The sequence below is a fragment of the Propithecus coquereli genome, unplaced genomic scaffold (assembly GCF_000956105.1).
Source record: "Propithecus coquereli isolate 6110/MARCELLA unplaced genomic scaffold, Pcoq_1.0 Scaffold343, whole genome shotgun sequence".
Classification (NCBI taxonomy): Eukaryota; Metazoa; Chordata; class Mammalia; order Primates; family Indriidae; genus Propithecus; species Propithecus coquereli.
Window position 1 is genome coordinate 1630176 of NW_012149097.1, and position 16853 is coordinate 1647028.

The 16853-nt window shown below is 41.9% G+C and overlaps 1 protein-coding gene and 1 pseudogene across 2 annotated transcripts in view; both read left to right on the top strand.

Annotated features, from left to right (window-relative positions):
• The first annotated feature begins 3985 nt into the window (after nt 1-3985).
• Nucleotides 3986-4432, top strand: LOC105815732 (annotated as a pseudogene). Its single transcript, XR_001137758.1, has one exon. The product of XR_001137758.1 is annotated as a 60S ribosomal protein L32 pseudogene (transcript).
• Nucleotides 4433-8147: 3715 nt separating this feature from the next.
• Nucleotides 8148-16853, top strand: part of NUP54 (nucleoporin 54kDa) — a 57107-nt gene continuing 48401 nt past the window's right edge. The window contains exons 1-3 of the mRNA XM_012650971.1: nt 8148-8340; nt 12518-12601; nt 12711-12854. Coding sequence (XP_012506425.1) covers nt 8274-8340; nt 12518-12601; nt 12711-12854 — 295 coding nt within the window. The 5' untranslated portion in view covers nt 8148-8273. The remainder of the gene's footprint in view (nt 8341-12517; nt 12602-12710; nt 12855-16853) is intronic.

Sequence of the window (16853 nt, forward strand, 5' to 3'; positions counted from 1 at the left end):
GCAACCAAAACGGATCAGTGTTCTGTCTTTATGGATTTGCCTTTCCCAGACATCTCGTGTAAAGAGAATCACACAGTATGTGGTATTTGGGACCTGGCTTATTTCTACATTGTACCTAAAATGTGTTCAACTGATTTTATTGAGTGCTGCTCACTTTATGCCAGGCACTATGAATGTAAACTAGGCTACTAGAGACCAAAAAGAGACCAAAAAGATCCTATGGTCTAGTGGGGAAAACGGTAACCAAATAATCACACAGATAAATGTAGAATTTCAACTAAGTTTCACGATTCACTGGGAACGCGACTAGGAGGTGGAGTTAATTAAGCAAAGCACTTCGGACAGAGGGAACAGGACACGCTCAAGAGCAGAGGGGAACAGGTTTACTACAAGTGACGGAGAAAACGTCTGGCCAAAATTCAGAGAGGGAAGGATGGTGGGAGATAAGGCTGGAGGAAAACGCAGGGGCCAGATCACGCTGGGCCCCATTAAACCACATTAAGGATTTTTGTATTTGGGGTCATTTAAAGACCAACGAGAAGCTACTGAAGTGTTTCCAATTAGACTGTGGGAGGAAGGTGGGTGAGATGATGAAAGACAGGAATTGATAGTAGGAGACGGGCTCTAACAATGACAGGTTTAGGAAGACCCGTTATAGCTGCAGGATGAAGAATACATTAGCGCCAACATGGACGCAGGGAGATCGGTTAGGAGGCTATCGTGCTATGTCCCCGCTGGCATGCAAGATGGGTCTCCTCTGGGCCATCAGCTGTCATGCACCACCCTACAAAGCCTCATAGCATGGGTTAAGGAGTGGGCTTTATTGGGGAAAATAAAAACTTACAGGGCCAAGACAGCCAGAAAAAAGATGGTACCGACTCTCCATCCTCACGCTATCCCACAGAGAGGTGAGCCGAGGGCCAGGGCACCGTTTGGTCTCAGTAAGGAGAGCACGTCCCCCGCTAGTCTCCCTTTTTACAGGGCAAGTGTGCAGAGGCAGCCTGTCCATGGGGGAACACACAAGCTGCTGAGCAACAGCTGGTCTGGCCTTGCTGTGCCAGTGGTTTCCAGGAGTTCTCTAGGAACGCCAGGTGCCCGTGAAACGTTACCATCTCCACTTCTGTGGTGAAGAAGGCACCGGCGCCAGAGGAACATAAGAGAAAAGGTTCCTTCAGGGAAAAGGGAGAAGGGGGAAAGCCAGCCACAGCCAACCCATTTCCAGACGGCCGAGAATGAACTGCCAAGGTCACAGACGGTCTTGCTCTCTGCACTGCAGGGACTGCGGCAGTGGTCTAGCAGGGGCTGGTAAACGTTTTCTGCAAAGGGCCAGATAGAAAATAGTTCTGGCTGCGTAAGCCATATGCTTTATCACAGCTATTCGATTCTTCTCTTGCAGCAATGAAAGCAGCTGTAGACACATGAACACATGATGTGTCTGTGTTCCCATAAAACCGTATTTTACAAAAACAGGCAGGGGGCTGGATTTGGCCACTGTCTCCGGCTCCCTTGAAGGCCCTCTGCTCTCTTCCTAATACTGGCACTTAGCTGCAACCTCTTCTCACTTGATACTCTCTCCCTGGCAATTCCATTTACTTCTCTGACTTCAATTACAATCCAAACACGGGCCTCTCTCTTCAGCTTCTGCCCCACATGTCCAAATACCTGCCGGATATCCCCAGCCAGGTTTTCTCAAACACAGTGTATAAAGAAAGGAACTCATTTTTCTTGTCTTCTTCCCAAACTCCCGTTATGGGAAAATGGCATTCACAATCTATCCCGCTGTACAGGCCAGAAATTGGGGGCTCATGCTAGACTCCTTCTTTCCCTCCCCTCCACATCCGATCAATGGACCAGTCCTCAGTCTTCACTCCTGCTGTGCTCATCCGCATGCCTGCACTCTCACTGGGACTCCTGCAACAGCCACTACTAGCATTATTCAATTTTTTGAACAAGTAACCCATTTACGTTTTCAAAACGCAATAAAAGGGGTTTAGAGTGAAAAATCTTCCTCCATCCCTATACATTTTCCCAGACATAACCAATATTATTTGCTTTTTGTAAAAAATGTATCTTTTTAGAAATATTTGGTGCAAATTACGTGTATTTATATATTCTAGCCTGCTTTTTCTTTACCCGAATTGTAGCACACTATACCATACATCCTGGAATCAAGGACACTGAAACTCTCCATTCTCCACGGCCTGGAAGTAAACATGCTTTTCATGTGCCCAACATATTCCATTGCTTTTCCGACGTACGTATTGGGGGTAAGGAATTGTAAATACTTGTTTAATCTCAGCAAGAAACCATCTGGGCAGGTTATGAGGAAGACTGTGGTGATAAGTCTCTGAAGCTATTTGCGTGCTGTCTGTCCACTCTAAACACTTGTTGGATAAACTGTGCATGAATTGTGTTCTGAATCGTGCATTTTTCATGTAAGTTATCTTTGACCTCTCTCAAGGTCTTATCAGCACATAAAGAGCTTTTTGTGTTCCCACCTCATGGCTGAATAGTATTCCTTTGTATAAACGGCAACAAATCATTTAACCAAACCCCTGTTTGTTTCCAACCATTTGTTATCACAAATAACGCTGTAACAAATTACCCCCTATTCCATAATTTTGCCAAATCATTTAGATAAATGATTTGGCAAAATTCCCAGAAGTAGCATTGCTGAGTCAAAGGACATTTGTAATTTTGATAGCTACAAGGGCTTTTTTGTCATTGTTTGTTTGTTTTTACTTTTATTAAAGCTATACATACAAGCACATAGATTTAAGAATCAAACAATTCTATAAGGTGTGTTATTAAAAAAGGAAAAGAAGAAAAGCAGGCACCACTCCCAGAAGCACCTCTTTTAACCTTTTTTTGTTTGTTTTTTACTTTACCCCCTTGACTCTAGATGACATGCGGCCTGGTGAATTTTAGTTTGAGCATCGCCCGTGACTCCCCATCATAGAGGCTGAAGATTTGGCTCTTTCCTATCCCCTTCCCTAAACACACTCATTCTTTCCTCCTCCTCCCATCTTTTTGTCTACCGAAAGGTTAAAATAAGGTTAAAACAACAGGCCCTATAAACTTAAAGAAACGTTAATTTTATTCTGAGTCAAGTTGAGTAACCACAGCCCAAGAACACAAACTTAGCGCAAACCGAGAATGCATCCTGGAGTGGGCTACGCGAGGCACGGTATTTACATGTTTTGCTACACAGAAAATGGGAAAATGGGGCAGTGAAGCAAAGGTGACATTCTTACAGTTCTCAGTGACATTATATACACGATAAAGCAAATACGTGGTGAAAGTATACAGAATGAAAAGTTAAGGAGTATGTAGGCATCTTAGGGTCTGGAGAGGGATGGTCGGCTCTATCCTGCCTTTGCGCTGCATCCGGTAGGCAAGGGTGCATTCAGTGAGATACTGCACAGGTCCCAGCCTTGCAAGTGAGAGTTCAGTGTACTTCACAGGCCCAGTTTCTATTACCTGTATGTCCATCCTGTAGCTATCTTGGGCTTTAACATTTTTTATTTCAGCTTTTCCTTTTTCTGGCATTTTACAGTATAGTTATTCCACAATTCTGGCTAGATCAATATTCAATTTACATTATTGGGATTATGTGGAGACTTTCTACAATTGAGTTCTGTAGTAAACTTTTACTACTTTTCCTTTCTCAAACATCATTGAATTGTCCCATTGGCTTAGTTTTCCATGTGTTTATCACCAATTCAACCCCGAACTCCTTGCTGATTGTCTAACTCTCTCTCAAACTGTTCATGCTTACGAAGTAGCCTTTCCCAGAGCCTCTGCATTGCTACAAGCTGGACTGGCTGATCTCTAAGTAGGAGGCAGGACTGTCATCCTGGGGACCCCTTCCCCTGCGTCAGGTCTCCCACATATCATGCCTTCCTCCCTCGTGGTTGACTCCCTCTTGGTGGAACACATCCTCCGGTAACTAATTGTCTTAGAAATAGGAGGTGGTCTCTCTTCTTGGCGCTGCCTACGGAGGTGGCAGCCATCTCCTATTCGGCATCATGGCCGCCCTCAGACCCCTTGTGAAGCCCAAAATCGTCAAAAAGAGGACCAAGAAGTTCATCCGGCACCAGTCAGGCCGCTATGTCAAAATCAAGCGTAACTGGCGGAAACCCAGAGGTATTGACAACCGGGTTTGGAGAAGATTCGAGGGCCAGATCTTGATGCCCAACATTGGTTATGGGAGCAACAAGAAAACGAAGCGCATGCTGCCCAGCGGTTTCCGCAAGTTCCTGGTCCACAACGTCAAGGAGCTGGAAGTGCTGCTGATGTGCAGCAAATCTTACTGTGCGGAGATTGCTCGTAATGTTTCCTCCAAGAACCGCAAAGCCATTGTGGAAAGAGCAGCCCAGTTGGCCACAGAGTCACCAATCCCAATGCCAGGCTGCGCAGTGAAGAAAAATGAATAGACAGCGAATGTGCACATTTTATTTGTGTTTAAATAAAACCATAAAAACTGCAAAAAAAAAACCTGCCAAAAAAAGAAATAGGAGGTGTTTTGTTTTTTAGAAATTTCTTGTCTGAAGATGCCTTTGTTCTCCCTTCACAGCTGATCTCTAACTTGGTTGGGAATAGAATTCGAGGTTGCAAATAACTTCTGTTCAGAAATTCAAAGGCATTTCCCTATTGCCTTCTAGCTAGTGTTGCTATTGAGAAGTCCAAAGCCATTTGGATTCCCGGTCTCTTCTGTGTGGCCTGCTTTGCTCTCTGAAAACTTCTTTGCCATCATGGTTCCATTATTTCAGAATGTGCCTTAGTGTGAGTCTATTTTCATTCATTGTAATGAGCGTTTGGTCAGTCATTTCAATCCAGCAACATCTTTTAATTACGGGAAATTTTCTTGAATTATTTAACGACTTCCTCCCCTGCGCTGCCTTCTCGAACAGTCACCACAGTGTACCATTTATTCAGCGCTGGCTGTCCCCCACCCAGCTGTAAGTTCACAAAGGCAGGAACCCCACCTCTCTTGCTTAGTGCTCAGAACAGTGCCAGGCACACAGCAGGGCTCAATCAATTCTGAATGAATGGATGACAGGAAGAGACCAAATCCTGACGAACTTTAAAAGACAGATTTTTTTCTCTGTACTCTTTCTGGAACTATATTATATCAGTGTTAGACTTTTTGAACTAGTCCTCTAATTTTATTTTGTCTTCTATTTTCCATTCCTTTGTCTTTTTGCTTTACTCTCTGGGATATTTCTTCACCTTTACCTTTCAACTCTTCTATTGAGCTTTTCATTTCTGGTAATACATTTAAAATTCCAGTAGCTCTCTTTATTTCCCCCAAGGAACCCTTTTTAAAAAATAATAATATCCTGATGTTATCTCATGGTTGCAATATCTTCTCCTATTTCTCTGAAGATATGTTTCCTTTTTGAAAGTTTCATTCTTCTTGCAGTTTTCTCCAAGCTGCTGTTTTCCCTCTTTATTTGTTTTGATCTAAACATTTTATGTTAAAGGCTCTCCTCAGCCTGGTAATCCTTGCAGGTTTACTCGTATTTAAGAGTGAGACTTGGGCAGTGCAGCGGGGCTGTGGGGGTTTTGCGGGTCTCCGCTGTCACGTCCTTTAAAAAAAAAAAGAGTGAGACTTAAAAGCTGATTGGCAGTTCTGAATGCCAGAATGGGGTTTCTCAACTGTGAACTTTACTATAATGTAGGATTTCTCAAACTGTGCACTAGTGATATTTGGGGCCATATAATTTTTTGTTTGGGGAAGCGGGGCTGGGTCTGTCCTGTGCATTGTAGGGTATTTAGCAGCATCTTCAGCTTCTACCCAGTAGGCACTAGTAGTATCTTCCCAGTTGCCACAATCAAAAATGTCTGCAAAATGTGCCTGGAGGTGGGGGAAGTAGAAGTTAAAATTGCTCCCAGTTGAGAACCACTGCTATAAAGTGATCTGACTAGTCCATTTATTTAGGGAATTTCTGATGTCAGATAATTCTGTCTTTTCTCTAGTTACTAGCCATTTTTGCCATAGAAGATTCTCCTAGTTTTCTGCCTGAAGGGTAGAAGCCAGGCTGCCAACGCTGTAGGAGCAGTAGGGGAAGATGACTTGGCATCTCAGTATTCTGCACGCATGTCCACTCAAGCTCCCAGTATTTAGTGCAATACTACTCACCCTCAATAATGTCTGGTGCCCCCAAGTCTAGAGACAGTACTATTTTATTTTATTTTATTTTTGAGACAGAGTCTCATTCTCTTGCCTGGGCTAGAGTGCCGTGGCGTCAGCCTAGCTCACAGCAACCTCACACTCCTGAGCTCAAACGATCCTCCCGCCTCGGCCTCCCAGAGTGCTAGGATTACAGGCGTGAGCCACCGCGCCCGGCCAGACGCTACTATTTTAATCACTCTACAGAATAAACCTCCACTCCTTTTCTATGGTGGGGAAGAAGCATCACTTGGCTGCGCTAAGTCAGAAGGGGATTTGGGGAGCTCTGCAGTATTTAAATGGACTTTCAAACAGTTCCTCTCATTTTAACTTCCCCTCGCCCCCAATTTATGAAGATACTTTGCACCTCCAATTCCTCGGCCTTTGGTAGATTCTGTAAGTTAATTTTTAGTTTTCCTTTCCAATAGATTAGTTGGTTTTTTTTTTTTTAAAGGTATGCTAAGTACATAACCATTAGGCTATCTGCTAAATCAAAGCTCCTTAACATGGCGTGGAAGGTCTTTCAAGATCTGGTTCCTACCAACCCGTCATTCACTCAGTTGGTATATCTTTGGCCCTGTGATATGCCAGGCACTGTGCTGGGCACAGAACAAGAGGGACATGGTTCCTGTTATTATGCAACATATACACTTGTGAGGAAAGACTAATAAATACTGTATCTGTGACGAATGTTGAGAGAAGGCAGTGCAGTGGGTGTCGGTGCACACTGAGTTTGCAGGAATCAGATAATTCACCCATTTGCTCAAGCCAGAAACCAGGGAGTTACCTTCGAATCCTTACTCATGTCTAAACCAGCAGCAAGTCTTATATGTTCTATTTCTTAAATATCTCTCAAATGTGTTCTCTTTGTTCTCTCACTACCACAGCTATAATCCAGGTCACTGTCATCTCTTTCCTGTGCAGCTGCAACGGACTCCTAAAAGCTCGACCTTCCTCAGACACGCTGGCTCCCTCCACTCCATTCTCCTTGTCTCAGCCAGAGGGACCGTCTAAGAATAAAATTCTGACCATACCACCTTTCTGTCTAAAACCCCTTCAAGGTTTTTCCATTACCGTCAAGAAATAGGCTGAAATCCTCATTATGATCTACAAGGCAATATAATATAATGTAATTTTTATAAATCGGGGCTCTGGAGTCAAGAAACCCGAGTTCTAAAGTAGACTCCAGAACTTACCAGCAAGGTGACCTTGGGGAAGCTGCTTAGTAATTCTGAACCTCAGTCCTCTCATCTCCCCTGTAAAATACAGGTGCTAACACAATCTCCTCTGCCGGCTTATTCTGAGTATTAAACGATATGACAACCACCATGGGACAGCACGGATCTTAGCTGGCGTCACCGGGGGCCCCTCTCCCGTCTCGGTCAGTGCTCACCCGACAGCGCAGTGGTGAGGAGTTCAGACTCTCTGGACACAGCCTGACCTTCTGTGCCTGTTTTCTCCTCCATAAAATGAGGATAATAGAAGCCCACCTCACAAGATAGTGGAGGATTAAATGAAAATATGTAAAATGGTTAGAAGAGCGCTTGGCACATAGTTAATAAGACATGTCTGCTGCTATTCCATTCTCTTTCAGTTCTTCCAACGTGCCTCCTCTCAGCCGCTTCTCCTGCGCCTACTCACTGACTGGGTTCAAACTTCTCTCGCTCGGGGGAGACCTCCCGACTTCCTAGGGCCGCACTTCGCCAGGGCAGCATGTTCCGTGTCCACCGCGCGCAAATTCCAGCTGCCCGGGGCGCCTCCTGCCTGACAACTTCAGCGCCGCACACTCTTTCCAAAGAACCCCCTACAGCAGCTGCAAGGCTCTCGGGCGGCACGCCCTCGCGCGCTCCCCAGCATTTCACCACAGCTGTGACACCTTACGCCACGTGAAGCCATTAAGGCCCCCGGAAGCGAGCAGGTCCGAGGGACTTTCCCTCACCACCATCTACTCCCTACGCCCGCGCTGCGTTCAGCCTCTTCGGTCAGGCCAGAAAGGAGGTGGAACTCGGTGATTCGGCTTGCGGTTTCCCAGCCGGACCGAAAAGAGCAGCGCACCGAGCGTCGCGGGAGCAGCTCGTTGGTCCTCTGCTCTCGCGACATGGCCTTCAATTTTGGGGCTCCCACGGGCACCTCGGGCACCGCTGCAGCCACCGCGGCTCCCGCGGGTGAGTGATCCCCCCCTGGCTCTTCTCCGGGGAAAAAGGGGAAGTGTCTGGTCCGCCCCCTCGGTCCGAGAATTTCCGGCTTGGGGATCCTGGGGTCTCCCGCCTGCGCGGAGACTTTAGAGGCATCGGAAAAGGGCGGGAGGCAGCAGAGCGGGCCGAGGCGGCTCCTGGGGAGGCCGCGGGGGTATTCGAGGTCCAGCCCGGACCTCGCTCACAGCGCGTGGGTCCCCGCAGGGCCCTGTCCCGCCGCGGTTCGCTTCCCGCCGCCGGGGAGTTCGACTCAGAGAGATTGGCGGCTGCTCCCCTCTCCCCTTTCTCGAGACCCTTTCTACCTTCTCCACCGCAGCCGGACGGGCGGAAACGCTCGCGTGGCTCCCGCTGCCGGATTCGGCGAGATAGGGCTGGGGATCCCGGGGCGCTGCCCTGCGGCTCCCTCGGTTCCACCCCAGAGGGGCGGGAGCCTTCGCCCCAGCCCCTGGTGGTCCTAGATACGGGATTTCACGCTCCTGCTCCTTCTGTCTGTCCCCACCTCCTCTGCTTTCTTAACCTTTTTGGAGCGAAGTCAGGTTTGTTCACTTCTGTGAAGCCTTCTGCTGATTCTTCTAATCCTTGTCTTGCTTTCTTTTCTTTTTCTTCCTCTTCCCTTTCTCCCTTTTTAAAATTTTGTTTCTTTGCCTACACGCCTATCAGGATTTGGTGGGCTTGAGACTGCCAACTCCACCGCCAGTGGGTTTAATTTTGGGGGTTTCGGATTAACTGCTAATCCTGCAGTGAACTTTAATATTGGGAATTTCGGTGTTTCTACTACCTCGGCGACTCCGTTCAATTTTGGTAACAGTCTGGCAAGTGCAGGTAGATACTGCGGGTCGTATGTGTAACGAGTCTTGGGAGCTGGAGTCCAAGAATATTTCCTGATTCCTGGAGTTTGGGAAAGAACAGTGACTTCTCCAATAAGGAAAGGAAATTCATTTCCTTATATCGAATCAAAAACATTTGTATCAAGTTTTGACTGTCTTAAAAGGTGGTTTTGAAAAGCCTTGCAAGTTATAATGTTCCCCTGTTATATTTGCACTTAATTGAAAAGAATGTATCTTCCAAATGATAAGAATTTGGATTATAATTTTGGATAGAATATATCTTTTAAGTTATTAGATATATCTTCCAAAATATAAGCTCACCAGTCAGGCCTGTTTTCCTGGATTCTTGGACTCCTGCAGTCATTTGTCATTTTTCTGCATCTTTCATTGGGATTTCATGTTATTGTCCTTGTGTTTCCAAAGAGAAACAAGTCTTATACGAACAGCAGTAATCTCTCTTGTTTTTTAACCTGTATGATAATGATGATAATGTGTTTCTTTGGTCAACTCAGAAGATAAGGATACATTTCTATAAGTTGTGTAATTATAGAAAGAATCCCTAATCGTTACTGGATTTTTGGGAAATGCTCAGAGAGAGCAGCTTAATTTATTGTCAGATAGCATTGAGTTCTAAAAGGTAGGCTAGATATCATTACATTCAAAAAGATAATTATGAAAATTTTCATATCTATATGGATTGTTTGAAACTGATGAAAAATTTTGCAAAACACAAACTACAATGGAGATATATATATATATATAAATTTAAAATAGATTTATATGTACTTTTACATTCAATGACCCTATAGAAAAACCTTGTTCTTCAGCTGCTCGTATATGAATTTATCGTCCATATTCTCTTACATTATGCCTCTTATGCCCATGCCAATTATATGCATTTGGTAAACATCATTTATTCCCTAAAACTTATTTGAGAAGTCTGGTATTTTGTTCATTCACTTATTATAGCAATGTGAATATCATCCTAACATCTGAGTTGAAAATAGTTTGACGAATATTTGAAAATACCAAAGGTAAAATAATCTATTATGATTTAAGATATATTTGAAGTGCTTATGTATCATTATCCTTTAGTATGTTTACTTTTTCTTGTTTGCTTAAAATTGGCACTGGGTAAAACAGAAACCTTATTTTGAAATGTATGTTTCTGAATAAAGCCACTCAGCTCATAATTCAACAGCAATAAATAAACCTGTTGGTATTTGCTTGATTTCATGTTCATTTGGAGTTATCACTGTTACGTTTGAGTTATGATAATATAACTGTTTTTAACTACTTTTATATGTGTTAATTAGTTTGCAACAAAGGGCTGACAGAAATTCTTGTTTATATTTTATTTTGTATCCTTGTAGATCTGTTATTAGTAATAAAACATTTTTGGTGTTATGGAGCTTGATGAGACACAAACTAATGTTTTTATTGTGTAGCCAATTCAGATTATATCATAGTTATTCCATGGAAGTGAGGAGTAATAAAAAGAGATTAAGAACAATGCTTAATACTTTAGGTGATTTTTATCAAAATCTTTACAGTTTGCAGTACTGCAATAGAACCTACAAGTAAATAGAATATTTGGTTGTGGCTGCATGCAACAAGCAGTCTATTCTTGAGTAGTTTTCCAAAAATTATGTGATTAATATCAAATGGTTGTGTTTTTTCTTTTATGTTAAAATATTGATGAATCTGTCTTATATACTAGAAATGTATGAGATCAAAGGTAGAATCCCAGAAAACCTGTGGCATAACTCAGCACTAATGAATTAAACATTTGTCTTGAAAGGCTTTTTGACACCCCATTGATAATTAGCTAAAGACTGAAATGAGTTAAAAATAATAAAACAGTTTTGGATTCGCTAGCATTCCATTTATATGTCAAGTTAGATATAGCTAAGATTAATTTCATCTCTAGACTCATCTAAAAATTTGTCTGTCTGAGTTGCCCAACTGTGGTGCAGAGGCCTGTGGGAACCCTGCTCACCTTCCCTGCCACTGCCTCCACTCGTGGTTTTTTTTTTTCTTTCCCTTTATCTCTTCCTTCAAGAAACACATTCTTATTGCATAGAGGTAAGTATATTGATATATTTCCTTTGAAAAGTGACTTAGTCTTGACACCGACTAAGTAGAAATACAAGCTAATGTAGATATAAATTAATTTGCCAAAACCAAGGTTGCAAACTGGAACAAGTCTGCCCACATGATATGTTTGGAATACTATTTTTAAACCATTTGAATTAGTTTCAAAAAAATAGTTGAATTAGGGTTTAAAAACCAATGAATTTTACGTGGAAAATCCAGTTTTTCTATTTCTCTTGGGGAAAAATGGAAATATATGACACTACTAAAGTACCCTTCTTCTGTAATAGTAATCTGCTGGAATTTAGGAATTGCAGCTATTTTTTTAAACAAATTATTCACTTTATTTTTTTTTATCTATTTTTTTTTTAGCCAGACAAATTTAGCAGTGGGGGGTTGAATACCAACTTTAGTGTCACTACTGTTAATAAGTTCTGATAACCCACTACCATGGGACCAGCCAAACTGTTCACTTTAAACAGTTCCACCTGTCAGTAAACACATGGTCTGCTCATTAATCTCATCAATCTAAATCTTCTAGGCATTTGAATTTGCAACCCCTACTCTAAAAGTACATACGTAGTCTTTTTTTTTTTTTTTTTTTTAGAGACAGTCTTGTTGCCCGGGCTAGAGTGCCGTGGAGTCAGCTTAGCTCACAGCAACCTCAAACTCCTGGGTTCAAGCGATCCTTCTGCCTCAGCCTCCTGAGTAGCTGGGACTACAGGCATGCGCCACCATGCCCAGCTAATTTTTATATATATTTTTAGTTGTCCAGATCATTTCTTTCTATTTTTTAGTAGAGACTGGGTCTCGCTCTTGCTCAGGCTGGTCTCGAACTCCTGACCTCGAGCGATCCTCCCGCCTAGGCCTCCCAGAGTGCTAGGATTACAGGCGTGAGCCACCACGCCCGGCCCATAGTCATTTTTGAGTTAGGGCAGTAGGCTTAACATGTTTTCTTGGGTGTTACTATTAATCTCCCCTTTAGTTGAGTATATATAGCATTTCGATTTTTCTATCTTAAATACTTAGTCGCTTATTTCTTGCAACACATTGACTTCTTGATTAGTAATATAATTTTTTTAAAAATTGATGTTGAAAGTAGAGAAAGGAAAAACTAGATAAATATATTTTGATTTAATATGTAGCATTTACTTATACTTTGAAAAAGAAATTGCTTTTATGTATACAAAAGATTTTTCCTTTCTATTTTATCCTTTTCTAATTAGGTGGGTTTGGAGGATTTGGAACAACATCTACAACTGCAGGTTCAGCATTCAGCTTTTCTGCCCCGACTAACACGGGCACTACTGGTAAGAAGCCATCTTACGTCGTTTGTAGAAGTAAATGAGGTAGAGATTAAGGGTTTTTTGGTTTTTGTTTTTTTTTTTAACTTATGCAATTCCAATTTTTCATTCAAAGGACTCTTCGGTGGTACTCAGAACAAAGGTTTTGGATTTGGTACTGGGTTTGGCACAACAACAGGAAGTAGTACTGGTTTAGGTACTGGTTTGGGAACTGGACTGGGATTTGGAGGATTTAATACACAGCAACAGCAGCAAACTAGTAAGTATGATGTTTTCATCTTCAAATATAAAACTGTAACAATAATAGCTAACGTAATTGAGTGCATTGTTTGAAATACTTTAGTGTATTATCTTTTTTTTTTTTTAAGAATTGTAAATATTATATTCTAAAAGACTTCATAAGCTACTTTTCATGTTTATATATGACAGCAGCTGGGGAGAAGACTGATGGGCATGATTAGGATCCTTTGTTTAGACTCATTCCACTTACATTTTTGTTGTTGTTAAAAATAACACAAATAGAGAAAACTGCACGAAAGTACAGCTTAATGGATTATATGTAAGTTTAACACCCTTGTAACCATTGCGCATGTCAGGAGGTGGACCCTGGCTGGCCACTTCAGAAGTCCACCGCCATTCCCTTCCCAACACTTCCCTGTCAGAGGAACTATAGTCCTGGGTTCTATGGCGATCATTTCCTTACTTTTCTTTATAGTTTTGTCATTCAAGTATGTAAACAGTATTGTTTAGTTTTGCCTGTCTTATATCTCTATGGGTTCCCCTTTTATCTCTCTTTTTTATTTTTTAATTTTTTGGAGAAATCAGATCTTTTGTCCTTTAGAGCTGTGGTCCCCAACCTTTTTGGCACCAGGGACCAGCTTCATGGAAGACAATTTTTCTGTGGACTGGGGATGGGGTGTGGGTGGAGCTCAGAGCTCAGGTGGTGATAAGTGGCCAGTTTCCTAACGGGCCTAACAGGCCACTGACCGGTAATGGGCCACAGCCCAGGGGTTGGGGACCTCAGTTAGAGTTTTTCCGTCAAGACTTTACCAATTCCGTTCCTGTGGTATAGCTTAGCATATTCCTTTGTTCTCTGTATTAATAATTGGGTTGTATCTGGGGACTTATATATATTGATCAGTTTTTGGTTTGCAAAACTATTTTATAGGTATTGTGTTCTTATCAAGAGGCATATAATGTCTAATTGTCTCTTTTTTGTATGTGATGTTAGCAGCCATTGGTGATCATTACCTGGATCCATTAATTCATTAGAGGTTACAAAATGGTGCTATTCTACCTCAATTCCTTTTCCACTTATTTGTTGGAATACTTCTATAAAGAGACGCTTCACCTTATCTGTTTGCTTGATCCTTTCCTTCGTTACTAGTTTTCAGAATGAAGAGTTGGCTGTCTAGCATTCTCCAAAGGTGACCATTTTTTTTTTAATGTCAGTAACTCAAGCATTTGAACTATTTATTTTTTAATCCATTGCAGTTATTATTCACATTGAGTTATTCCCCCTTCAGCCAATGCGAGCCTCTTCAAGTTGGCTCCCAAGTCCTTTTGACGCAAGTCTGATACTAGTCTTTGATAGCTTCCTTATTAGCTGGTGTGGCAGTAGGTTCCAGGGGTTATCCTCTATGGGTTAACTTATTTAATTCTCACAAGAACTCTCTGAGATAGCACTTTTGCTATCCCTATTTTATGGGTGAAGAGAGGAAACTGAGAGATTGTGACTTACCTCACATCTCTCAAGAAGAAACACAGGAGCATACATTCAAGTTCCTTGACTCCCTGCATCGTGCTCTCTTCACTTTTCCACAGTCAGGTACCTCTTAAAGTCACTTTTGTTTCATTTTTCTTAGGTAACTTGATTACTGGCTAAAATCCATCCTACTGAGTCATTGAAGATTAATAATTAAACATGAATTCCAAGGATTACCTAACCAGTAGGATAAAGATGATAGAATAGTTGTTTCCGAATTCATTCTTTCTGGTGTTCCAGTCATTCTTCTTTTCTACAGTCCTGCAAAAATACAAATTTTAATGAAATGTCCAAGTAGTTAAGGAGAGAAAAGCAAAAATGAAGCATTTGTTCCTTGAAATAAAGTCTCTCCAGCTATGAGTAATCGTAGTTGCAGTTACCTTTGATAGGAAAAATGGGAGTTTGAATCTGGTGCTGTTTCAAAAATGAAAGGGGCTCATTTAGTTATGTCATAGCTATTTATTGTATATATTGTATGTCAGGCATTGGTGTATAAAGTTGAAAACCATAATCCCTGCTCATAGTCTACAAGGTAGACTTCCAGGGTATTCCAAGAATAACATCGACAAAGGCATGGATTCATGGAAGAGCGTAGTGCATTTGGGACCTGCAGCTAGGTCAGTATAGTTTGAATGCATAATTGACCGCAGAGTCAGTGGTGAGAGCTGAAGAGAGAGAGATGAACTGGTTTATAAGGGGCCTTGTATGTTTTAATAAGTAGCTGTCCTTTAAGCAATTATGAACCATTGTAGGATTTAAGCTACATAGAAAAATTATCAGATTTTTAGAACTATTTCTGAGAGAAATGGATAGATTACAGGTGGGCTGGAGTAGAGGCAGGGATGCTAGTTCTGACGCTGTTGCCAAAATCTAAGCAAGAATAGCGAAGACCTGAATTAAATTAAGGCAGTGGCAGTCAGTAGGGAGAGAAAAAAAACAGGAGATGGAGTTGAGAGAGACTTAAATTGTAGAATCAATAAAATTTAATGACTGGATAAAGGTATCTTGGGCTCATGGATGGCATGACTGAATGAGCTCTTGCTCTTACTAAGACACAGAATACCAAAGTAAAAGCAGGTGTTTGTAGGTAGTTTGAGTTGCCCCCTCTGTAGTTGTGTATGTGGCTATGAACTCAGGAGAAACATAAGGAAACGATCAGAGCATAAGTAGAATTTAAAGCAGTCGATACGGATGATGTCATTTAGGAAACTTGATTCCAGAGTAATATTGAGTAGGCGGAGGAAGAGAGCCCATCTCTTGCTACCACCCCAAGCCCAGTAGGATGTTAACCCCCAAATATTGAGCAGCGTGCTTGGGACCACTGCCTGCCCTCAACACACATGCCTGTCCACGTGGACCTCACACTCACTAGCTCCCTTTGACCAGTCAGAGTTACTGCCTGTCTCAGTTGGCAATACCTGTGAATGAAGAGGAGAAGACATTCAGCTTTCCCTACAACCACCAGACCTCTTTTCCAAGCTAAAGCACTGATTTTCCAGAATACTCCGAAAGACTGTTGGGTCTTTAGACAACTGATAGTTGCTGCTCTTTCCATCAGCTCTGTCTGTCTTTACTGCTCTCTCCAGCTGGCTTAAATCTATGGCTTCCATCTCAGCAACTCTTGCCAGTGTGCTAAACTTACAGTTTTTGTATCACATTTGCCTGAAAACCTCCAAGTCTTTGTAAGCCCAACTGTGTATTCGGATATTGCTTGAGAAAAGTCACATGTTACGGAAGATTGAATAGTACCTCTATAAATTCCTGATTACGAGCCTCAGGCCTCAGCATTGCCTGGTAATCCTGTGAAGTTTCTATTTTCAACTCACTTTCTATACAGTTACTTTAAACCTTTAGTCTCTTCAAATCTCAGATTTCTCCTTTCTCACTTTTAGCAGATAGCCTTGACCCCCTGCTTCAAAGAGAAAATAGAATCTCTCATTGCAGTTGCTTCAGATTCCCACTGTGAAATCTTCCTCTTCCTCCCTCTACCCCTCCTTTCCTCTTTCACCTGTACTTAGGAACTCGTAAGCTCCTACCTTCTTTAGGCCCTTGTGCTGGTGATTATTTTAGCTGTCTTCAATTTTTCTCCTCAGTGGTCCTTCTCATCCACATTTAACACATTGCCACACTAGAAAAAATTTTTTTTTCCTTGGGGCCTCGGTGTTTTATTATGAAAATAGAATAAAAACTTCGAAAACAAAATGATCCTTTCTAATTTAATGAAAAATGAAATTTGTTGACTTCTGTTCATTTAATCCATGTTTTTAGAATTAATTTGTCAATATTAATTGCAACAATAAGAACATCATTTTGCCCAGGTTTTGCTTCACGAAGCCCTAAGCTCAAAACTAGCGTGAGTTAAATACAACTCACGTGGCAGTTAATCTGTTAAAAAACCTGAAGTTTCTTTCTTCTTAAATTGGTAATACCAACAAGAAAAAATGACTTTTATCTCACATTTCACTTCAGCTGCCACTCTTCTCCCCTTTACAG